This window comes from Cyprinodon variegatus, unplaced genomic scaffold (assembly GCF_000732505.1).
Source record: "Cyprinodon variegatus isolate N-32 unplaced genomic scaffold, C_variegatus-1.0 Scaffold173, whole genome shotgun sequence".
Taxonomy (NCBI): domain Eukaryota; kingdom Metazoa; phylum Chordata; class Actinopteri; order Cyprinodontiformes; family Cyprinodontidae; genus Cyprinodon; species Cyprinodon variegatus.
Window position 1 is genome coordinate 365,320 of NW_015150626.1, and position 24,626 is coordinate 389,945.

The 24,626-nt window shown below is 39.5% G+C and overlaps 2 protein-coding genes across 2 annotated transcripts in view; one reads left to right on the forward strand and one right to left on the reverse strand.

Moving 5' to 3' along the window:
* Window positions 1-18,219, forward strand: part of LOC107087098 — a 71,591-nt gene extending 53,372 nt beyond the window's left edge. Inside the window, exons 4-7 of the mRNA XM_015378468.1 lie at window positions 4,688-4,850; window positions 8,629-8,701; window positions 17,962-18,030; window positions 18,196-18,219. Of these exons, the coding sequence (XP_015233954.1) occupies window positions 4,688-4,850; window positions 8,629-8,701; window positions 17,962-18,030; window positions 18,196-18,219 (329 nt within the window). The remainder of the gene's footprint in view (window positions 1-4,687; window positions 4,851-8,628; window positions 8,702-17,961; window positions 18,031-18,195) is intronic.
* Window positions 18,220-19,983: 1,764 nt separating this feature from the next.
* Window positions 19,984-23,676, reverse strand: LOC107087099 (chromosome unknown open reading frame, human C15orf59). The gene is made up of 2 exons (XM_015378469.1): window positions 23,626-23,676; window positions 19,984-20,996 (listed from the first exon to the last, which is right to left on the reverse strand). The coding sequence occupies exons 1-2, from the start codon at window positions 23,674-23,676 to the stop codon at window positions 20,184-20,186; spliced, it is 864 nt and encodes a 287-aa protein (XP_015233955.1). The 3' UTR covers window positions 19,984-20,183.
* Window positions 23,677-24,626: the final 950 nt, after the last annotated feature.

Genomic DNA, 24,626 nt, shown 5'->3' on the forward strand with positions numbered 1-24,626 from the left:
TCTATTAGTAAATCAAGATCACGAGCAGGATATGGTTTAAATGTATTGACATGACACAACTGGATCTTATTTCTCCTTTCTGGCATGGAAACTACATAGTTTTGATCAGAAACTCGCTCTAAAACTGTATATGGACCATGCCGATATGGAGCATGCCGATTACTCTTCATTGTTTCCTGAGCCACTGTCAATTTCTCTTTTGTGAGCTACAAGCGCTGTATGAAACCATTTACATAATCCACCAAGTTTTTTGGGACAACAGGCTCTTTCAGCGCATCCACCACCACAGCCAATGGACTTTTCACGGCGTGCGCAAAAAACAGTTCATTTGGGCTAAACCCAGTGATTTGCTGAGTTACCTCTCTGGCAGCCAGCATTAGCCAAGGCAGTCCTTCCTCCCAGTCAACTGCCAGTTCAGTACAATAAGCATGCAAGAGAGACTTCAGAGTCTGGTGGAAACGCTCCAATGCCTCCTGACTCTCTGGATGATATGCTGATGAAGGTTCTCAGTCATCCAGGTCATAGTCATTCCGTAAAAATTCCAAAAAATATCCACTGGACTTGGTTTTCAAGATTTGAAGACGTTTCGCCACCTCTGGATGATATGCTGTCGATTTGTGGTGTCGCACCCGCAGTTGTTTTAGCACCTGACTGAATAAATGCGACGAAAAATTAGTTCCATGGTCAGACTGTATTACTTTAGGAATGCCAAACACTGAAAAGAACTAAGTACGAGCACGTACAGCTGACCTAGCAGTTATTGTTCGTAACGGATAAGCTGTTGGATAATGTGTAGTTTAACAACACATCACAGTACGCAAAATGATGAACCTGCCTTTGAGCAGGGTAACGGGCCCGTGCAATCTATTATCAAATGCTCAAATGGCTGAGATGTGGCAATAATTAGGTTAAAAGGGAACGGCTTCAAAACCTGATTGGGCTTGGCAATGAGCTGAGAGACATGACACGTCCTAACGTAAGACGAAACAGCCTTCTTAAAGCTGAAGTCTGTAAGTTTCACTTTTTTGTCATATTGGCTAAAACTGTCCCTATGCCCAGACAGCAGTACATGTGATATGTAACCTGTGAAAAAAACTGCTTCAATTGGTCCCGCCTACTGCCTGTATTGCAATCTGGAAAGAATATTTCGGGACGAGTCAAAACAACCAATCACAGCCAGAGGAGCGTCTGATGGAGTGACAATCACAGCTCACACACGCTGAATTCTCTGGTCTGGTGTCTGATCATTATTTTGACAGTCCTCTATGAGGTTCAGGTCATGCTTATTTATTGGACAGAACCGACCAGTGATTCCATGGTCATTAACGCTGGTATTGCTGTCTGCTGATATGGCGGGTCTCCAGTCCTGCTGGAAAAAGAAATCAAAATCTCCATAGAGCTTGTTGGCAGAAAGATGCATGGACTGCTCCAAAATATCTTCTACTGACCTTGGACTTGATGAAACAAAGTGGGCCAACAGGAGAGGATGCCATCGCTCTGAAAATCATTGTGGGAATCACGCACTGTCCCTTCAAGAAGCGTTCATCAAATGAAATTCAAAATGTATTTCAATCTGAGAACAGGACTTTGGACCATAGATTAACAGTCCATTTCTTCTCCTTTACTGAGATGCCTGGTCTCAGGCTCAGCAATGCTGCAAAGAACTCTGCAAGCATAACCTAAGGACAAGCTGCAGCTGAATATCCTCTTTACAATAATCTACCCTTGTGGAGGATGTTATTGACAACCATCTGCCATCATCCTCATGATGTGAAAGTCAGTGCTGTCCAAAGCTTCTACTGCCTCGTGGACTAATGATGTTCAATGCACTGCCAGGCAGCAAAACCTATACGAATACATAATACATCATTTTCTAAAGACAGAAAATCTTTGAAAATGTTTCACTTTTTTATGCTGTGTTATATTTTATGCCACACTTCAAACTAGAGTAAAAGAAAACAGAGTTATGGAATAATAGACAATGCTTTGTGTGTACCTGACATTTTCTATTGTTAGAGCATTTTACCTTTACATATTTTCTGAAAGGATCCACATCAGTTGAAAATGTTATGCTGTGATCGATGAAAAGCGGGAAAAAGGGTCTTTTGACTCAATTTAATGAGGGCTGTTCATTTTCAGAGGAAATAAACAAGAAAATATCAGAATCTCCAATAAATGACATTAACCTTCAAATGAGCAACCCAATGCACCAGCATGGAAAGAAAAATAATTTGCTAATAACATCCTGGTGGTGAAATATGGCTTTTTTTTTTTTTTTTTTAGGTTTTTAAAGGTTCCTGCAACCCTAATTTTTTTAAATTAGGAACTGTCTGCATCACCTGCAGATGGAAAGTAAAATTTTTTGAATTATGGTAGATGGCCTTAAAAAGCCCCCACACTTTACACATGCTGGATAACAGATAAAAGGAATTCTGGGTTTTAATTGGCTGTAAGCCTTCATCTTCAAAATGAACTGTTAGAAAACACCATAGTGTGTAATGAATCTGTATTATATAGGAAGGCCTCATTTTCAATAGAATTTTTTAAATAAAATCTTTCTAATTTCTAAAACAAACATAATGTGTACGCATTTATAAACAGAAAATGATTGAAAAAAGGATTTATAAACCAAAAAAATTATTTTGTGAGGGAAAACAAATGTATTTTTGCCTCCACCATGTAAATGTGCACAAATAAAATGTTTGATTTTAATAAAAAAAANGGGCTTGGAGGTAGGGCATGAGTGAAGCAGAGAGGGTGGGGGAGTGGCGTGAAACCTGTTTTTCTTCAAATTTTCAGTCGAAGTCTGCTCTCTCCTCAATGTTACAGACTGCAGCTTTAATACCAAAAAATTCTCATACAATACTCATTATGAGCACCTTTTAACACTGCAGAGCGGAGTTTACTGGGAACCAATATTTGAAACACTGACTCAGCCACAATATCAGCATGCGGTAATCATTTCCTCACCAACAACGAGTCCTGCAGGAAGTATCCACATGCCTGTTATTTCACTAAGTGGCAGCACCTGATCGAAAATATTTTTCAGAGAAACTTCGGCTTTCTGTTCCGCCACAAACTCACTGCGAGACAGAGACATGGGGAAACTGGACAAAGGCAAATTAAGGTTTTTCACATATTTTTCCTTTCACATTCTTAGTGCGCACCATGGTCCTAGTAACTGCACATGCTGTAAATATATCTGAATTCCCCGTTATCTTCATCACTCTGAGAAAAAACTCTCTCAACTGACACCAACGTAAACAATTCATCCAAAAGCACGGTGTCTGCCCACAAACGAGTTCCAGGTAATCCATTACCCAAAATCACAGAGACTTCGTCAATTGGCAAACCAGGGCGCACAGCCAATTGTGCAACACCGGTAAATAGTTTGCACTCTAGAAACACTCTATGTAAAGGGACAAAAATCACGTTTAATCCCATACCCCGAATCGGAACACAGGTACCTGTCTCAGACTCAGTCGAGAACGGCAACACATCAGCTCTAATAAAAGAGTCAAATGCCCCAGTGTATCTTAGAACCTTAACACGAACCTTTCCCCCGCTGTTTGGCAGTGACACATATCCCTCGCTAATGAAAGGCAGAAACGAGACGCTTACTTCCTACACTAACAAAACACTAACGAAAACAACAGGTGCAGTCCTAAATGGCAGCACCTCTAACAGGAGACTGAATCACTTAAAAAGAAAACAACATAGATGCAAAGGCCAAAAAAAACCCCACTTCACTTACCTGTATATTGGGTCACCAAATTGACAACCTCTATACTGTAGAAATTTTTTTTCGGACAAGACCCCATTTGTTATGGCCCAGCTCCCAGTGTTGCAACAAAACAGGGAGGACACAGCAACCAGGAACGTTTTTAGCCCTTCAGCTGCATTTATTATAGACATGAATGAGCGACAGATAACATGCAATGTGCTTCCAGTAGGCGATCCCTCCGCCTGGTCCTCTCTCTCTTTCTGCCGACCGATTCCAGACCTCTGGACCTGACCAAACCCAGGACTCAGCTGTGGTCCTAGCCCCGGTTGGTCCCCTGGATCAATCCTGGTTCCCTCTAGTCCCCCCTGGAGCCACTGATGTGCAGAGACTCCTTCAATGACACCTCCTTCCACGGTGCCAAACGATCTTGATTATGAACGGCCCTCTTTAACTACCATCCAGTTGGCCACGTAATTAGAAACACCTCCCACAATCAAGGACCTGCGTTGAATAAACAATTAGCAGCCACTTGACACACAGCAGGGCCGTCACACTAGTGTTTTGTTGTTTCTTTACCTAGAATAGCAGCAGGTTGAACCACTGCTCAGTTAACATGAAGCCATGTCAGTTGCATATACCAGTTTACATTAATGTTCTATAAAATACTCAAGGCACTCACTGCACTTGAATGAAAAAAAGGTTATTTATTGAAAATAATACAACAAAGATTAACCTCCTATTGATTCAGTCTGAAGTGTTGAAATTTGAAATGAAAATAAAATGTGAGTGTAACCAGCTGGTTCTTTGTTATTAATGTACTTGGCTCCCCATGTGTGTTTTCTCCTGACGTCTCCTGGTTTTTTGGATTGATTCATGAATTTTGTTTCTGTTGCCCTTTGACTACATCAAACCTACAATAACTCATCTCCGCCTCCCTCATCTTTGCATTTGGGTCCTCAACAGACCTCAATCCTCATGTTGACACCATCTGCTTGGATCTGATCGCCTGCCATTTCTGCAGTCTTCAAGGCTTCAGCATCTGGAACTCTCTGGGCAGCGTTCGCCGTTTTGTGTTGGCAGCTGTTCGGCTGGGATCCACCTCTTCCTCTGGGCACGGACTGAGCTGGTCAGTGACTCACACGTTAGTAATCATCCCCTGCCAAATCAAAGTGGTCACTAACCTGTGTGTCCCTCCTGCAGAGGTTCCTGCCTTAGACACCCTAGCTGCCAACTGCCAATCCGTAATTTTTAAATATACAATTTCTGAGAAATCTGTTTGTCCATCGATCCATCTATCTTCTTCCGCTTATCCGGGGGCCGGGTCGCGGGGGTAGCAGCTTCAGTAGGGAGGCCCAGACATTCCTCTCCCCAGCCACTTCGGCCAGCTCCCCCGGGGGAATCCCAAGGCACTCCGAGAACAGCCGAGAAAAATAGTCCCTCCAGCGTGTCCTGGGTCTCCCGCTGGACCTCCTCCCAGTGGGACATGCCTGGAACACCTCACTAGACTGGAGACATCCAGGAGGCATCCTAAACAGTTTCCCGAGTATCCCCGGATGACTGAGGTCCTCACCCTATCTATAAGGGAGAGCCCAGACACACTAAGGAGAAAACTCATTTCAGCCGCTGGTATCTGGGATCTCGTTTTTTTGGTCATGACCGAAAGCTCATGACCATAGATGAGGGTAGGAACGTAGATCAACCAGTAAATCGAGAGCTTTGCTTTTTGGCTCAACTCTCTCTTCACTCTCACTCTGTGAAAAGAGAGAGAGAGAGAGAGATGAAATATGTTTGTCTGCCTTGACAGTTTATCCCCATATTTATTTAAATTAAACCTAAATTCCAGAGTCCTAAGACAGAATCGTTTGAAATGAACCAAAATCATTTATGAATCGAATTGGAAACAATGAACCTTGATAAGAATCAAATCCTTGTTAAAAGGAATGGTTACACCCCTAATTTTCCTGTCCGATAATTCCCTGCATGTATTAAAGATTCAAAGATTCAGTATGGAGAAACCTAACTGCCCCCAGAATCCTGGCCTTAAATCCCTAAATGAGTTAAAGTAGAGGCTACATTTGTCTACAGAGGCTATAATTGTGTTTTTTTTTTTTTTTTATATAAACACAGCCCAACACATTTGTAATTTGTTTACAGAATAATTAGGGTCCTTGTTGTTGGTGCAGTGTGTCCATATCAAAACTGAAACCTGTAGGAAGAGGGTGTCATAAAAGTTACATGTACAAGTAAAGACACAAATAATTTTAACTATCAAGGGTATTTTGAAAGATGATTTGCTGTAGGAACATTTGATCTACCACTGTGTGAATGCCATATTTTAAACTAAAGGTACTTTTTCTCTTACAATAAAGCAGGCTATTTGATGGCATTTTGTTTGTTTGTTTGCTCTTATTTCCCAAAGACCCCCTATATCCACAGTCATGTCCTTCATCACCGGTGAAGGTCTGAGCTTATCTGGTCGCATGGCTCACTATTAATCACTCCACAAACCCAATCAAATAGTGACTGATGGGCAGTCTGGCCTTGTCTGGTCATCCTTCAGTCCTGGAGGTGGCTATTTGCTCTGCTGGGCCACTATAAAATACTGATCCTGTGGCTGATTATGACTGCTGATTTTGTGCATAAACACAGTGGTGTTGTCTTTATTGGGCACAGTATGTGCTCTGCAACCCTGTGCCAACTGTTTTGTAGACCTAAAGTTCAGCACTTTGTTTGGCTAATGCTGAAGCTCACAGTTTGACTTTGTGATAGTTTAAACAGAGGCTGAGACAGAACATTATTTATCAGCTGGTCATAGGCACTGTAGGATATAGGCCTGACATAAAAGAGTGTGTGCATTTAAAGATAGGGAGGATATAAATGTTCCATTGCTGTAACAAATCAAATTTAGGTACCTGAGCTGTTAGCCAATCCATAGTAATCAATAAGAGCGTGTTGACCTCTTCACTTCATGAACCTTTAGCAGTCAGCAAAGAACATAAAGATGCACCATCTGTTTCCTTGGACTTGGTTTAAATGAGGCAAGAGAAGGGAATGTCCTGAATACATATATAATAAGTAAATTACAAAGCTGGGTAAGTATTTCTGTATTTTTGCGTTGCATCTATCCATCCTTTAGTTGTTTATGTGCTGACTGGTAAAGGGGAACTGTGGTTACACCCTAGGCAGGCTGCAAAAAAAATGTTTTACAAATGTCTAATTTTCTTGACTAAAATCCCCCCTTGGCAGTGATTAGAAAATTGATCAGAGATGAGAACCAATACATGCCCAGTGCTGATGTCAAAACACAGATGGCTTGACTCATTCTACAGCTTACTAAAAGAGTTGTTTAGTTTAATCCCCTCCTAGCCAAATGACTTCCAGGGGGATGTGCCGCATCTGGTTGTATTGATCTCCATTAATTGCTGTGACAGGCAAATATGAAACTAAATATGAGTCAGAAAAAAGCCTCTTATTCTTGAGCACAGCATTAAAGTACAATGGCAGTGATGATACATTTATAAACTACACATTCACAAATACAAAACCGCATTTTTGTTTTTATGGTTATGGTAAGAAGCAGTCCAGAAAGAATCTTTGCAACAGCCTGTTGAGTTTTTTTTTTAAACTGTAACTGATGTGCTACTGGTGCTGAGGCGTATTTTTTGTTTGCATTTGCCATAATGGCCTTTTGGTCTTTCAAGCAGGTAAATGGCAGCCAATACTTCAGGGATTGAACCATTGATCTCTCCTTTATGCTTTACTTCATAGGTACACAGCATAGCCTGAACCATCTAAAAAATAAAGAATAACATTTAGGAAAGGGGCTGGGGGGTATCATGATAAAATCTCTTCTGCGACATTCACAAATAGCAGACCAACCTCAAGTTCATTATTGCTTGTGAAGCATCCACAAATCTGCCTGCCTTAAATGTGCACTGTCCGCTCTCCTTATATTGGGGTCTTGAGGCTTAATGCTGCCTAAACAGCAAAGATGTAATTCCCTTAAGCTGTGCACAGTGCAATAACTGTTACACTAACAAAGACAACAGAGGTGGTGTGTTTTTGCAGGAATATGCCAAAGCCCCTATAACCTTTAGTGTTGCAGTGGTCATTTGAACCTATGGAACACCTTACACATCACAAAGAACAAGAGCAGTTTACCCTAGGCAATATTAACCTGACTGGTCTATTAAAGGTAAAATAGAAAGGAATGCGTCCAGAGCAGTTTTATCGTGTGTAATTGTAGATTATCCTTTCTCTTCTCTATGTGGCTGGTCTAAATCACACTAAAAATGCTCAAAGTGAGAGAATTTTACAGTATGCTGGGCTCATATAGCGATCTGTGAGTCCGGTGATAGCAGTCACATGACGAAACTCAGCTGTGACATCAGTGTAGTCAAAGCCCTCGGGCAGGCGTATAGAACCACTACTTCACGCATTGTTAAGCACACTAAAAGGATCTTTAAAACGTCATTACAATGGTCTATTTTACTGTTGCCAATTGTAGGAATGGCTTTGGATCTGGAAAAGGGATGTTTAATTTTCCAAAGGACCCAGTTTTGCGTCAAATTCCGATCTGGAAACTAAATAGAATTTACAAAAATCAACCAGACAATTTGTGGAGTCCAAGCCAATACAGCAAGCTATGTTCATATCACTTCACAGCAGATTCTTTTATCATCAATCCTGCTTTCACAGCATCAGTTGGATTCAATATACCAATGTTGTAATGGCTTGTTTTCTCTCTTGCATACCTTTCATAAATTGCCTGATGGCAATAAAGTTGATTCAAAGCATTGTTCATGATTTTATGAAATGTGTTATTTCATAAAACAAACCCTAGCTAGTTGCACAGTTTAGTATAGCAGCAGGTCCAGATGGATTTCCATTTCATTTTGGTCCAGGCTCCAGACCAACAAGAACGGCGGAGACCCCACAGCTCGAACCCCAACGGCCCAGAGCCATGAGCTGAACCGGGTAATAACTACATCCAAAGGGCAATGTTTCCCACCAGGACAGCAGAAAGGACCCGGTGGTTGAACCTCTCACTGCAATCAGATTAAAGAGAGACTGCCTTCCCTGTCCAGGCACTGCAGTGGATCACAGCTTGCTACAACACACAGGACTTCATATTCGTCCTTGTTAAAGGATAAAAACTCCATCACAAAGGTGAATAAATATGGACTGGCTATTCAAAGTGACTACTTCTTGACTAAACTGACGCCACGGCATCCTACAGCGCCTCAGTGGGTCAAGTGACGAATGAGGAACTTCACATTGTCTGCTATCTTAGTGAATTATTTTATGCTCTAAACAAAAAAAAAATGCTGTGATGCATTTAATTTTGTACATACCATCAAATAAGAAACTATAAGTATGTGTTTTCTATTTGAACTTTAAGGTTGTTTGAGCCTTTTAAAACACACCTTGCCTATCAATTTGCCTATCAATTCATAAAGTGCGCCACTTAAACTTGTTCACATTTTCTCATACTACAAAAAATCTTAATATATTAAACATTTATTTTAGCAAATGGGGCCAACAGGAAGTTAAGCATGTGAAGCAATTATCATAATTCTCATGAAAGGAATTTGCTGTTGCAACAGTTTATTTGTTCTAAGACATGGCAAAATATGCATGATCTGTACATTAAAGCCATAAGGTAAGTCTAGAGAAGAAGTAATGAACTTTTTTCAGCTGCTTTAATCCAGGATTTCATTCTTTAGATTAAGTTCCAGGTTTGATCATTAAAGGTGAGGATATGCGTGTAGAATAACTGGTAAATAAAGAGTTCTCCCTTGTGGCTCAGCTCCCTCTTCTTTTTCTGGTTGAGTACATGGCCCTGAAATTAAAGGAGTTGATCTTCACCCTGCTCACTTTGCACTCAGGGCATATTGAAGGTCTTGGCAGGAGGGAGCCAACAGAACCACGTCATCCACAAAAGCAGGGATTAAATCTGCTGGTCTCCACTGGAAGAAATTGAAATCTAGTTAAGTTATTTTTTCTTAAAATAAGTGCATTTGTTCTTGGATTGAGGAGGTAAAAGACACATTTTGCCAATGGAACAAGACAAGTTACATTTAAAATAAGAAAACACAATTGCATTGTCTTATTTCTAGTGCACGTTATCTAATAATCTTATTTTAAGAGTAAAAATACTCATTCCATTGGCAAATTATCTCATTTACCTACTCAAATTAAGGATAAATACACTTAATTTAAGAATTTTTTACTTATTTCTAGATCATTTTTCCAGTGAAACCAGAACCCTTTTGACTCTTGGCTGCACCTAAAAATCTTGTCCATAAAGATTATGAAAAGAAACAGTGATAGAGGGCTCTGCTGGAATCAAACATAAACTTATATAGTTCTGACTTAATGTCCGCATCATTGTGCAAACTTCTGCACTGCTTGTCCTGTACATAACTTCTCATAACAGAGCATCTGTTATAAGCAGAAACTTGTACAGTACAAATCCAAAATTCTAATAATAAATCTGGAACTGTATTTAATTAATTTTGAACTTAATATATCTGATGTCCGGGGCTCCGGTTTCCTATGCGTCTATCTTCGATGCCTGAAGGACAGATCTTTAAGTTCTCACTACCAGTATTGAGATAATATTTTGTATATTGGCTATATTGACCCATCTGAAAAGAACATTTGTTATAAGCAGAAACTCGTGCCCTCAGAATCAGAATTTCTCATACTGAATTTGTATTCATTTATTTTGAACTTTATGTATTGGTCTGAAAATAAATTTCTAATTTATTTAGGTTTAGTTTGTCTATTTTTATGTTCAGTTCCATGTTCAGTTGTATTTTCACTTTCAGTTCTATAGTTGAATTTTCATTTTGTGAATTCACTTTTTTTCATGGCAGACATCCAAAATTTTAGAGACAGTTTATACAAAGAGAGAATATAAACACTGGTACACTACAAAGTTTTCAAACGTATCTATTGGGAAATGGGAAACAAATTTCCACATAACCCCAACGGTACACTAGCTGATACCTCTTTAGCTTATAGCTTAAAGTAGCATCCCTGTTTCAGTTAATCCATTATCATTTCAGATCAGGGATGTCAAAGTCAAATACACCTAGGGACAAAAAAACAAATTTGCTTCAAGCCGAGGGCTGGACCTATTAAATGTTTTGTAAAACATATTGACATTAACATAGTCTATTGAACCAAGACCTAACAGATTGTTTTCTTTTAAACTAAATATAAATATCAATATTATAAAGACACTTTTATTATATTAATAAACTCATTACGATAAATACACAAATGAAAGTGCATGCATTATAAATTATGTTTGAATTGTTTTGGTTTTTGATTTCCCCCCTTTAACAATCCAAGCACGCTGGGCTGAAGCCAGTTGTCCAAGGAGGCAGAGCGCATTAATTGTGCTGCGCAAATGCTGCGCACAGGTGTCAGCAGTGCTGAATGAGCGCAGTTAGTGCACTCTGTCTCCTTAGACCATGACTTCAGCCTTGCTTGGATTGTTAAAGAGAGAAGAACAAAAACCAAGACAATCCAAAGATGCAAAGCACAACCAAAATATTAAAAGAGAAACACAATCATGTTCCCCTGGGAATGTAGTGTTGGTGCGTGCAACACAACCGCACCACCACTACAGTGGACAGAAGAAGGTTTGGGTTGGGATCTATTGGGTGGTGGAGCTACTTCATCCTGCGATGGTTGAAGTAGCCCTCTCTGGGTGGGGCTATGTCATCCTGGGATGGTTGAAGTAGCCACCCATGTGTGGGGCAACGTCATCCTTCGGATCCAGATGGCTGGCCTGTTTTGATTGTGCCTGCCAGTTGGTGGTTCTCAGTTCCCAGGGCTGGGTGTTTGAATGTGTGGTGACTTCATCTTGGCGGCTGCTTGGCACAGCCTGAGCCCTCTCTGCTGGATGGTGAACCCTGCATCTTTGGTCTCTGGGCCAATAAGTAGATTTGTTCTAGTGGAGCTAGCTGCCAATGGATCATATGGCTCATCACTGCAGCCCCCTGGGACTTGCTTTCGCACTCTGGCTGCTGGAGAATTTCCTGGGGCTCTCCGCTCTTATGGCAGATGTTGCTATCCCCTATTGGTTCTATGTGGACTCCCGCACTCTTGGGCTTCTTTTGGAAATGTTTCGTCAGAACTCTGGTTGCAGCATTTTGGATCAGCTGAGGGCTTTTAACTACAGTTTGTGGACTTACTGATGGTAAAGAATTACAAAAGTCCACCCTTAAAGTAACAACTGCATCGACTAGTTTCTCAGCATTACCCCTGGACAGGATATTTCTAATTTTTGCAATATTCCGTAGATGAAAGAAATATATTCTAGAAACCTTTTTCATATGGGATATAAATAACAAGCCCTGATCAACAATAACACCAAGATTTTTCCTTTTATCTTTTTTTCTTTCGTCTTATCAACCTTCCAGGACACTCAGATCTTCTGGTTACAGTCTACTTTGTATCGGCAGAAACAAACATAGAGGAGCAGCTTTAAGTTTTTAGCCACTTTTAATCTGGAACAAACTATCAGAAAACGGCAAAAAAGCCAAAACACAAAATTCCTTTAAATCAAGGCCGAAGACCCACCTGTAGAGCTGTAGTAGTCCACAAACAGATCCAGATAAAAAATAAATAAATACTCTGAACAAAATATGATATTATACAATGACTATCGCCCCATGATAATGATGTGTATCTGGTTGAAGGTTTTTTATTACTTTGTGTGATGATTCTGAGGATTCGATGATTTGCTGTGCACTTTTTAATGATCTCAATATTTACTGCACATTTGTTCAGTTTTTTTTATGATGTAAAGCACTTTGAATTCCCGCTGCAGCTGAAATGTGCTATACTAATATTTTTTACTTTACTTTTACTTTGCAATTATGTCATACTTTTTCTATTTTCAAGTTAGAGACTAAAATGTGTTTTCAGATATTTTTAATATTAAGTTTTTTTTTTATTTCTTATAACCTAACTATATATCTATATTATATACAGTTATATAACTATAACAGTTTTTCAGACCCGGTGTGTTTTTGGGCCCCATGATGCTGTTGCTTGTTGTTTTTCTCTAATAAATCTTTGATACCTAAAGATAAATGTTTAACATTTACTAGACACTTCTGGGATTAGATTACACAAGGGTGTAGTAAGATTCATAATTGTGAGACCTTTTAAGGCAAGTTATGATGTTTTATAAGGGGTGTTAGAGTAAAAATGGGCTGAATAGAGCCACATGCCAAACCTTTCAAATTTGAACTTTCAGAATATTTTCCATTCTTTTTCATACTGTATAAATGCACTGTATAATGCTATAAAATCTGATAAAATGCATGCATCTTTGGTTTTAACATTACCACAGATTGTATTTATTCTGGTGAATGCTGTAGTGAAAAAGGAGGCACTATAATCCCTGCCTTTTATAAAAGGTTAAGTACCCTTCGGGCGATCAGAGGCAGAAAGGTCAGTCTCACCAAGGATTTTCCTTAAAGATTTTACTTTTGTTTTCAACAATCGAGACACAAGGGTGTTTGGACTGCCCTCACAAAGCTCTTTCCCAGGGTAGAGTATTGGTGCGTGGGAGCAACAAATAAATAAAAATACAGAAAATCATTGAGCGAGAACATTCTTCTTTCACCAGCAACTTCCACTCCTGGACCAACACTTTTTGAAATGTCACTTCTTTAGGGCTACAATTCAAATTTTTGTTCTGCTCAGTGTAAGTAAATATATCTGACTGTGAGTTTTTGTTCTCAGATCCCAGGAGAGTGGCTTGCTCGATCAGCAAAGAGACCTCTCACTGCAACCTCCCTCTGACATATTGATCAGGAATCGCTATTGGCGCTCGCCCTGTGACTAAAATGCTGCTCCACCAAGTTAAATTCCCTGCTGGGAAACTGAATGAAGAAACAAAACCTTTTGCGCTTTTACCCCCCCACCCCCAGCCACACACAAACACACAAACACACACACACCACTAAATTGCTTTTTAGCTCTGCTTCCACACTGTTACTGCTAGCGGGACAAAAATTAAAATGTCACTTTTGTGGAGCACGACTTCCGATATGCCTGTGTATCTGTTTTGCTACCTGTCACTCATACATTTCATGCTCTGCAGCAGACCAAGGAATGATCACACAGAAATGGTTTATGAAACCGAAGGTAAATTGTTTTGTTTTCTGACTCCATTCTCATTCTTGTTTGTTGACATCAAATGGAGAAGGAAGCTCCTTGGCACATGAATCGAGAGACATTTCCGTTCTGGAAACAATAATCCTCCTGACATTTGAAATGATCAAAACATGAAAAAAGGCAATGTTTATACAAATTATTGGTGAATGAGTGGCATTTTGTAATCCTCGTGATAGAGATAAATCTTCTCTTTTCAATTTTTATTTCTTTCTCCATTTGTGACAAGAAGAAAAGATTTTTTGTATACATTCAAAGTTTAACATTTAATAAATATTCTGGTAGTGATTGGTTTTGAAAGCTCTCTAACTGCTTGAAAAGGCTAATATATCATTTTATCATCTACTGAACGTATTATTTTATCCCCATTATTCAAAATTGATGGTTTGCAAAAGTATTGTGTTAAAAAAATTACCTATCTATCACATGTTCAACATTTGATATTGAACCTTCTGCAGGCAAGACCAAAGAACTTTTAAAAAATGATAAAGAGATTTCAAAATATCACTTTTAGTCTAGAATGTCCTACAAAATCATCTGCTAATTTATTTTTTTATAAAAAGAGGACTTCTGACCTGTGAAAATGAAAATAAATTATGTAAAAAATGGTGAAGTTAAAATGGTGACATTAGGTAATGAGCTTAGGCTTTGAGGCGTATATTGAGTATCAGTGGGGGAGTATTGAGGCTTGCTTCATGTCAGGGAGGAGTGAAAGAGGATGATGTTAAAGGCCTTGCAACACCAGCCATACCATGTGACTACTTTGGGAAGTGGTTCAGATTCCCTGCAAGTTCTTAAAGGAATAGTACACCCAAAACATGATTAGCCTTCATTTTCTACTCACCCCCATGCTGAACAACACTCTGGAGTACTTTTTTGATATCTCAAATGCATCTGGAGATCTGGGAGGCTTCTTGCTGTCTGCTGACATTCAAACATTCAAATTATGGAGGTGCCCAGCGCCCGAGGCAGAAAGGTCCATAAAAGTCCACAAAAAACGTTTCAATATTCCTCCATACTGCTCGTCCAATGTATTCCAAGTGTCCTGAGTGGGTAATCCTATACACTACTGTTTATGCTCTAAAAACATTCTAAATGACTTCGTTTCGAGTAAATTCTGGATGCTACCCACTCAGGACACTTGGAATACATTGGACGAGCAGTATGGAGGAATACTGACACGTTTTTTGTGGACTTTTATGGACCTTTCTGCCTCAGGCACCACAGACCTCCATTATTTGAATGTCAGCAGACAGCAAGAAGCCTCCCAGATCTCCAGATGCATTTGAGATATCAAAAAAGTACTCCAGAGTGTTGTTCAGCATGGGGGTGAGTAGAAAATGAAGGCTAATCATGTTTTGGGTGTACTATTCCTTTAAAGGCATGGCTGTTTGTGGGTGTTTGCTTTTCGGGTTTAGGATAGTCATAGTTTGGAGATAGTTTGGAGAGTTTATGTAAGAGAAGGAAAGAAAGTACATTGAGTGGAAGATAACAGATAAAGCCAGCTAGGAAGAGGAGCATTTTACATATGTGGGACCATTTTGATATTATGTCTCCCAATAACAGGATTTTCACCAGCTGAACTTCAATAAGCGGGATGTTAACAAGGAAACTGGGTTTATGAACATACCTGCTACCTTATTTGTGCCAAAAAATGTGTGAAACCTTTCTACGTCGAACTCAAGTCAAGGCTTTTGAAAACACAACTGTCCTTTCCATACTCTCTCTAAAGAGTGCTCAAACTGTATGCAAGTGAACAAATGCACTCCCTCCAAAGCACAGGCAGCATAACCTTTGAAGGCAAGGGTGCAGTGTCCATTGAAAGGTACAGAAGGATTCCCAAATGGCTGATCTAAGCAGCCGAACTGTGATTGTCATCCATATATAGAGCTGCTATACGGATAAAACGCAGAATCAATGCCAGGCTGTGCGTAGCTATGCCCCCCTCTTCTTCCAGCTGCAGGTAGATCGCAGCATCGTCTCACTGGATCAATCTGACAGTTAACACAGGAAATTAATTTATGAACAGCCCCAATTGATATTTAATATTGAATGAAATACAAATTGGTTCAATTAACATTGAGGAAAAAAAAATCCTGGTTAAAACCCTGCAATAAATTAGGATTAATCGAACATATCTAAAGCTATTTAGATTAGCAAGAACTGTATTTTTCACAATTTGTTAATATGTGTAAAGGTGAAGTGATGTTTGTGGTCAGAGTTGAGATGCAATAAAAACACCTCATCCATCAACAGCACTCAGCTGGCATCTTCTGTCATTGTAAATGGGTGTTTTCAAACATTGGAGAAGCAGCTTAAAAAAGGAATCTATTAACCAAAAACATAATTGTACATGCATATCCAGTACCCTCTTCAAAGTTCCACCAGCATTGTCCCTGTCTGCTAAGCTTATACCATTTCAATAGTGACAGAAAAAACACCCACAGCCTGCCACATAAAACTGTACTTAGAAAATTTACACTCAGAACATGTTAAAAAATATTTTATTATACACATGTGATAATCATAAAAGAAATTAGTTTTTATTTCTTATCAATGATAATGTATGAGGGCCCTAATTGATAAAAATATATGCAAGCATCACAGATTATTTTGCTGACAATGATTCTGCACTCAGTCAGCAGGTGGTTTCATGAGCACCTGAGGCTCCAAGAAACAACCCCTTATCTGAAGCAAGTGGATCAAGTGGTTAAATGCCTCATGAGGCCTCATCTCTCCATCACTGCAAAAATATTAGTTTCCAAACTCGGTCCTCGGGACCCACTGTGTTTGTGTTTCTGCTCCAGCCCACCTGCATCAGGTATTGGACTCCCTCCTCAGTAGCCACCTCAGGCTGCCGGGTCCTGCTGATCACCCATTTATTTAAGTCAGGAGTGTGGGGGAAGGGACATACCTAAAAAGTGCAGGGCAGTTGGTCCTGAGTACTGACTCAGTTGCCCTAATTTGAGTGACCCATCCAATGTGTTATTATTTGGGCTAAGAATGTGAGTAAGGTAAGGGATTTAGCTAGACATACAAGGTGATTACCAATACAATAGCTCAAGGGAACTGAGAAAACAGTTCCTGATGAAACACTTGGCAACTCACTTTCTTCAGGCCAAATACAGTTATTTTTGCAAGCACCGGGGGAGTTCACTGAGAACCGCATCATCAAATAGGAGAGTTGCGTAAAGCTGACACTGCACTCACGTGAGAAAACTAAGAAAATAGACTGAATGGTTGGAGCTTTGTAACTGCATCTAGTGCAAATGTAAAAAAAAAAATATATATAAAATGCATTTAAAAATATAGTAGTAATAATAAAAACATTAGAACTGATTAAAATGATAATTTGTGTGTCTTTTGTTTCAGACATTTTAATGACTATTTTTTTGGGAATCCAGTGTTAACCACACACCCATTAAGCTTGAAAATAAACCAAAGTCGTCTACTTTTCTAGTGCTACTTAAGTGCAGAGTAGTGCAGGGAAAACTGTAATTTGTGCTGTTCGTTTTTAAGAATAATTTTTGATTTCGGCCGATAATATCACAATCTGACCAGACATTGATTATAATATTTGTACTCGCTTAAAGTTTGTACATAAGATAATATGGCATTCCTGGGCTGGTATTTAAAAGTTGGCATATTTACCTTATTTCATGGCTGACATGATTATTTTGTCGTTACCCCTGGCATCCCCATAGCATTTTCTGTCAAGATCTTGCTGTCAGAACTTCACAGTAAAAGCACACGTGAAGCATAACTGTCATGATCTTGGCGCCGATGACTAGCTTAATGGTTCATTCCATTCACCTGTCAAGCTCCACCCAGTTTCTCATGCTCGTTCATCTGTGTCACCTGCTCCAGTCTTCATTTAACCAGCTCTCATCAGGGCCAGATTTTTCTAGAGCCTTTGGTGAGAGATTTATATCCTACCTGATTGTGTTCTGATTAACTAATCCTGACCTGTTCTAGCTCTGGACCTCTGCGCCTGCCTATTCCTGTTCTGATCTGTTTGCCTGACCTCTCATCAGACTTCTGCTGGAACCTGCTTGTGGACTGAACTGGAGATGCTTCCTGACTTCAACCAGGATTTCCCTTTGGTACGTCTTCGGATCTTCTGGCTTTGACTTCTGTGAACCTCTTTGACACAGGTTTTGGCTTTACCCTCTGCATTACCCTCTGCAAAACCAGGTTGGTGACTCACGGGTTCATAATCATCCTCCATCAAATTTATGTTACCACTCTCCTGTGTTTCCTTTCTGCAGAGGTTCCTGCCTCAGATGCTGTAGCACCTGTTATCACAGATCGATTTTTAAATAAACACTTTTTGAGTAATCCCACTGTCTGTCTTGCCTTGAATACTAGGTGCTCTGTTCTGAGTCGTGACAGTGACAGTACCGACTGCTGCTAAATTGTTCTCAGTATACAACTTTTAAACCAGCTTGGAGAGATCATCAAGTTTTGGCAAAGCCCTGAAATAGTAGATAACTTTTGTTCATCCAGAGCTGTGTCTGAATGATGGTTGGATTCAACGGTACTTCCTTATATCTAGCTGGGCAGTGAGCACCAGTGCTGGGGAGAGGCAGCAGCTGCCCTGGGTTTGTAGGGCATTCCTTATGTCATGTTTTGTCATTCGTTATCAATTGTGTTTTCTCTACATTTGATTCTGACTGAAAAAAAAAAGCTCCATCTTGGTGGCACTTCTTTTAACCTATGTCACAACCACAACCAGTCCGTGATTGGTTGCCATGAGGTAATTTCATAGAAAAATGCAGCGGTAATCACACTACCTTCAAACTGTTACCATTATTTCACAAGTTTGCATGTACACAAGTTTGTGTAGTTTCACCACAATCACTGGGGACACCGTGTTCGCTGTGAATGCACACTAAAGGGCAACTTTAGTTCACACTAAAGGACAACTTTACTTCTGCAACCGCACACATCAAATGTCGCTTGCGTATGGTCGCAAACCAGTTTTACTGGTATGCTTCTGCAATGTCGGTCTGGAATTTCTAGGGACGCAGAGCAGTTTCCCGCTAAAGCGCTAGAGGGAGCCTATTCAAGAACTTGCGAGAGCTTCGGCTGATGGTCACAAGAACTTGTTCTGCGGAGCAGGTGCGAGTGTTTATTTTCCAAAACATGTGAGGCATCATTCAAGTCGTTGTTCTTCCGAATCTCCTCGATCAACCTTTCGGCGTGGTTTTCCATTGTTGTTGTTGCTCCTCGGTTTTTAAAAATGGCGCGCCACCGCACCGAATCTAGGATGACCACACAGACAGCCGGAAAGGCATACCAAGGACCGATCGAGGTCTGTGCGGGTTTGCGACCCTCCGACGTAGTCATGATTTTTTAAAAGTGTGCAACGACGGTTGCAGAACCTCAATGCGGCGGGCATGGTCACGCAGAGAGACAGATATGACGGTTGCAGAGGCTATGCGTCAGAAGTATAAATTGGCCTTAACATGTAACATGTCACTTGCCCTATTTAGAGACAAAGAAATACTAAATATAAACCCAAGAAGATAAGGTCAACTGACAGACATAGAAGGGGGACTACTGGGGACTGCTGTCTGTTTTCTTCTAATGATATGGACAGACTGTATCACACAAAGTAAATGATAATTGGGACCATGTACTGTAGAAATTAAAATTATGAAAATTTCATCTCATTCAGAAAACTGAAGATCAGATGTCTTCCAGCATGATAATGACCCAAGGTGAAGGGAACAGGAGATTGGCTTTTTAAGAAAGACAGTAATATCCAGGATTGTTCTAGTCAATGACTGGATTTAATTAATCCCATAGTGAAATGGAAAAAGGTGGATATTTTGAGTCAACAACCTCAAAACCTTTGATTGTAAGAGGAGTGGACAAAAATCCCTTTGATATGTCCAAACCTGTTCACCAAGTACTCTGCTCTACTCTGCTATTTATTTCACAGTCTTTAATACACTTTACTTAGATATTCAGCAATGAACCAAATTATGTTTTCCCCCATTATAGGTCCTTTTAATGTATTTTTATCCTGAGCATGGATAGATTTTTTTAGTCGACAAACAGACATTATTTAAATGTTTTTTATTTGATTGCTTTTTGTTTTCCCTGAGCCACAGAATGAGTTTGGGTAGTCAAGTGATTTTTCATATATCATTTATTTATTTAGTAATTCGTTATTTGTGTATTAATCTATGAGCTATGTATTTAATATTAAATAATGCACAGTTCCTTTTCGTGAGATTTGTTTGCTTCCTCAGTGGTCCTTTGCTTTCTGTTTGGTTGGAATATAGGGCAGTACAGTTTGAGTGCTCTTATCAGAGACAGTTTGTGTGCTGCTATTTCGTAACAGTTTTTTGCGGCAGCTGGGATTTAGGAGACCTTTCCTGGGTAGCGTGTGAGCTCCTGTCATCGCCTTTGCTGGCGAGGAGCCATAGGATGGGTCCAGACAGTTATGCAGGAGTGAGTGCTCAGAAGAAGAACGCTTAGGAGCGAATGAGCTACCCAGAACGCCTTGCTCTGTATCACTGTCTGGTGTAGCGCAGCCGCTCTTGTCCTCCTGTAACTCCTCCTGCTCCTCCTCTTCATCGTCGTCACAGCACAATGCATGGTAGAGAATTTTGTCACTGAAACGGACTCTTTCCCGTGTGCCAGACGTACGGGAGGTCTTTTGGCTGTGTGTGGAGCTGCTGGCCTCCTCGCTAGAGGAGTCTGGAGTAATAATGCGTGGTCCATTAGGGATAGGAAGTCCGCCATTCATCTGAGAGTAGACCGAGGCAGTGGTTGGGGGTGGAGTTGGTGTCTGGGTCTGGATAGTTCCCTGGCCCAGCTCATGTTGTAGATCCCCTGGTTGTTCACTAGACCTGCGGGCAGCTGCACCAGCAGCCTCTAGGTAACTGCAGAACTCCCAGCTATCAGAGAGCACATCTGCATTGAGAAAGTCCAGCCTGAAGGCTTCTCCCAAACCTCGCTCACTGCTGGATGTGCTGCTAGCTGTGGCCACCGTCCAATCATCTGGCTCCAGGTCGAAGTCAAAGTCGGATGTTAATTTATCGATTTGACCCACCACCTAGAGCAGAAAAAAGACACAGAGGAAGAACCGATAAGATGTTTTAGAGACACCAAAAAAGTGGAGAATGAGCTACTGTATCTGATGCATGTTTGTTAAGCAAATTTCAGGCTAAAAGCAAATATTCCCAAAGGGTAACCTGTTTAATTGTACCACAACTTTCCAGATTCTAATATCTAAAACAGCCTGAAATATCTAATGATTTAAAACACTATATATTTATTAAGTGGAGTTTATCATTTTATGTCCATATCTGATTTTGTCTTATGTGGATTAAGTTAACTTTAGAAACTCCAAATGATAAAGGTGATTACATTAAACTTGACACTTTTTAACTGACGATTCTTATAGTGAGGTAATAAAGGAAATAGATTTCCTGTTATGCTAATGGGTAACCTATAGCTGAAAAAAGCTGTCTCCAGGTTAGTTTACAAATAACCATTAGAAGAGCATTTTTGTCCATTATCAGGAGTTGAAAAATGTTCCCTGCTTAAACGCATCTAAATCCAAAAGAGGGTTCATTAAAGGCATAAAATTAAATACTGAAGTATTTCAAGATTAAATCTTGACTGGCAGTTTCCTGATTAAGACTGATTTTACAAACAAATTTAAACTGTGTAATCTTTACAGTTGACAGAGGTTGTTTAAAAAAAATCCTAAAAAAGGCATTTCCCACATCTTTTGACACTAGGACCAACTTAGAATTTAAAGGAATTGAATAAACTGAATAATTAAACCTTCAATATTCTTCCTGTATTTTGAATTCAATAAAAACAAAACCTAATCTGCAATCATTGTGGATAAGTCTATTCATTATACCTGCATAGGACACATATTATGACCTTTTTAGATTTAGACTGAAATCTCACAGACTGTGTAAATGCGGATATCTTTCAAAGACAAACGCAAAAACTATTTCAATATATAAGATGAGGTCTCTTAGCTACAGATATAGTTCATTGTATGCAAGCCCCATGATTTTTTTTTTTTAGGTTGTCAATCACAGCACAAAAAAAATCACTTGACAGCCCACAGAAAAAAATTAGAATTTGGATATGATTAAAACACTGATTTAATGCCAAGCTGCGTAGTATCATGCAACAAACATCAAAAGAAAGTCCTACAAATTATGACTAGCAATAATATTGTGGATGATCTTGTAAGCTAAATGTATTGTATCTATCTATTTTATCTAGCAGCCATTTTACAACAGTGAGTATTTAGCTAGAAATTAACATGTTCTTTTGTATTTTCATCACCCAACTTCAAAATAAATGACTTTTAGTTTTAGCAGCAGTCTGCATTATTGATGAAATGAGAGCAACAGTATCAGACTGTTAGAAGCATCTGGAACACTAAGCAAAGCTAATAAATGTAAATAAATGAACACAAAAGTTGAACATAAATTTATATTCCTTTAGTATCATTGCTATATCATCTGTCATAGTAAGAACCATGTGACAGTTTTGCAACAATCTTAAATTGTAGATTGTTCACAGTTTTGGATGGGTACACAACACTACAGTTTTTCAAAGATAAAGTGAAGAAAGTATCTCAACCAACAATAAAACAGGGAAATATTAAATGAAATCATGGCCTGTGATCTCACTATGAAGTAATTCTCTGTGAGAATTGTTCCTGCTGCATAATATGACATTTCCAGATGCTTACTATGCTTGACATCTCACTGATATACACCCCCCACACTGGTAAGTTTAACTAAATCTTAGATTTATTCACAGCTGCTAATAGATTTCTGTTTGATTTTGCAAGACTTTTTATCCGTTAAACATAAATTGTTTGTTAATGTGTTTGAAATGGGCTGTGTGTTCCAGCAAGGCCTCCTGTGGACAGGTGTTTTAAATTGCTCCATGTCGCATCCTCGCAAAATTGAATATCCTCGGAAATGAGCTTGTAACACTAAAAACGTGTCACGACTCATGAAATAGAAGGCAGAAAGAGGAGGAGAAATGCCTCTCACCCGATTGGTTGAAGCTGCATCTTAAACAAAGTGCCAGCTTTAGTTTTTATTGATGCACAGTGTGTTTTATGACTGCAACATAAAACCCATTTGTATCTGTTGTTTTTTCCCCCCCAATTGTACAGCAAAGTAAACAGACTATTCTACTTTCGCCTGAAAACATACTACTTAAAAACATTTATTTGTTATTACCTTCAAATTGACCTGAACGCTTCTGTGATCAGGAGCTGCTGTGTTGAGTGTTTGATGAATAGAATGCCCTTCAGTTTAAATTGCGCTGCCTTGCTTGACAACCCCTAAAATCCCAGCCCTCTGTGCTTGACATTTTAGCTCCCTCAATCAGTGCATTCGGCTTTTAACAATGGATTGTGAAAATGAAAACACTCAAGCTCATGTAGCCTGTAAATGATACGTTTTCCCTGAAACTATTCAGCAATTAAACACTACCTTGAATTTTTTGGGGTGTCTGCAAAAAAAAATGGGTTTGCATTGCTTAGCAACAGGAATGCAGATGAAATGAGGAGCAAACCTGCTTTCACTTAAAAGAAAAAAAATAAATATTTGCAGTTTTTTGTTTTCCCCAGGTTTGGTGATAGTAAAATAAAAATGATTGCAGCACAAATCCAACACTAATCTTTTTTTGCTAACTCTTGTAGTGGCAAAAAGTTTGATCCCATCCATGTACAGGAGGCGGCTCATAGTGGCCCCATATCTGGGTGAGACCTATACAGAACAGCAGAGAGACGGATAATCTCCTTGGTATATAACAGATTTGACGAAGGGTTTCGCAATTGGCTTTAAATCAGCCTCAAGGGTGGTTTTCCACAGCACTATAGACTGTTTGAGTTTGTAATCAGGCCCTTCGCTCACTAGACCTGGATTCTAATCCTGCATGGGGCATAAATATCAGCTGTGCTTCTGCCATCAACACCTTTGTTTATAGATGTTTGAGCTCGGCTTGTTTTTCAGTTTAGTTCTGTTTCTCTGAATGTGACTAACTGGATGTGCTCTTTTCGTCCCCTGATGTGGGAGCTGGCTATGAGCTCGTCTGCCTGGCTGTATCTTCCCTGATGCCTTCAAGTCAATGAGTCGATGCAATCAACTGGTTTACCTTAGCTAAAAAACTTTAAATCAATTTGACTGTGTGATCTGGTTGAATTGGAAAGTGCCTTGAGATGATGTGCTGTGAATCGGCGCTATAGAAAAAAACTGAAATAAATTTAAATATCACATAGATATTTACCTGAATTATAACATAATATAGTCTTGTTGCATGAGTGCCTACCTCATGATATGAGAGCAAAATAACATAGCACCATCAAACAAGGTCCATAGTTTTCACGTCTATCTGTCGATCTATCTATCAGTCAATCTGTGTGTCTGTCTGTCTATCCGTCTATGTATCTATTTCTGTTAATATTTAAAAAACCCTTAAAAAAGGTTTGGGCAATTTTGTTTTTCATTTGCTAACAGGGAGATTTGGACATGTGTTCACATTAACATTAGGATGTTGAATAAATTAGTTCCTGGTGGAGAAGCATGGATATTTACGCAATGGAGCCCAATTTGGGATTGACAGATTTATTTAACATCGTTTTCACTTTGCAGCTGTGCAGATCTTTTTCTTTTAGTTCCAGAAGCAGATGACA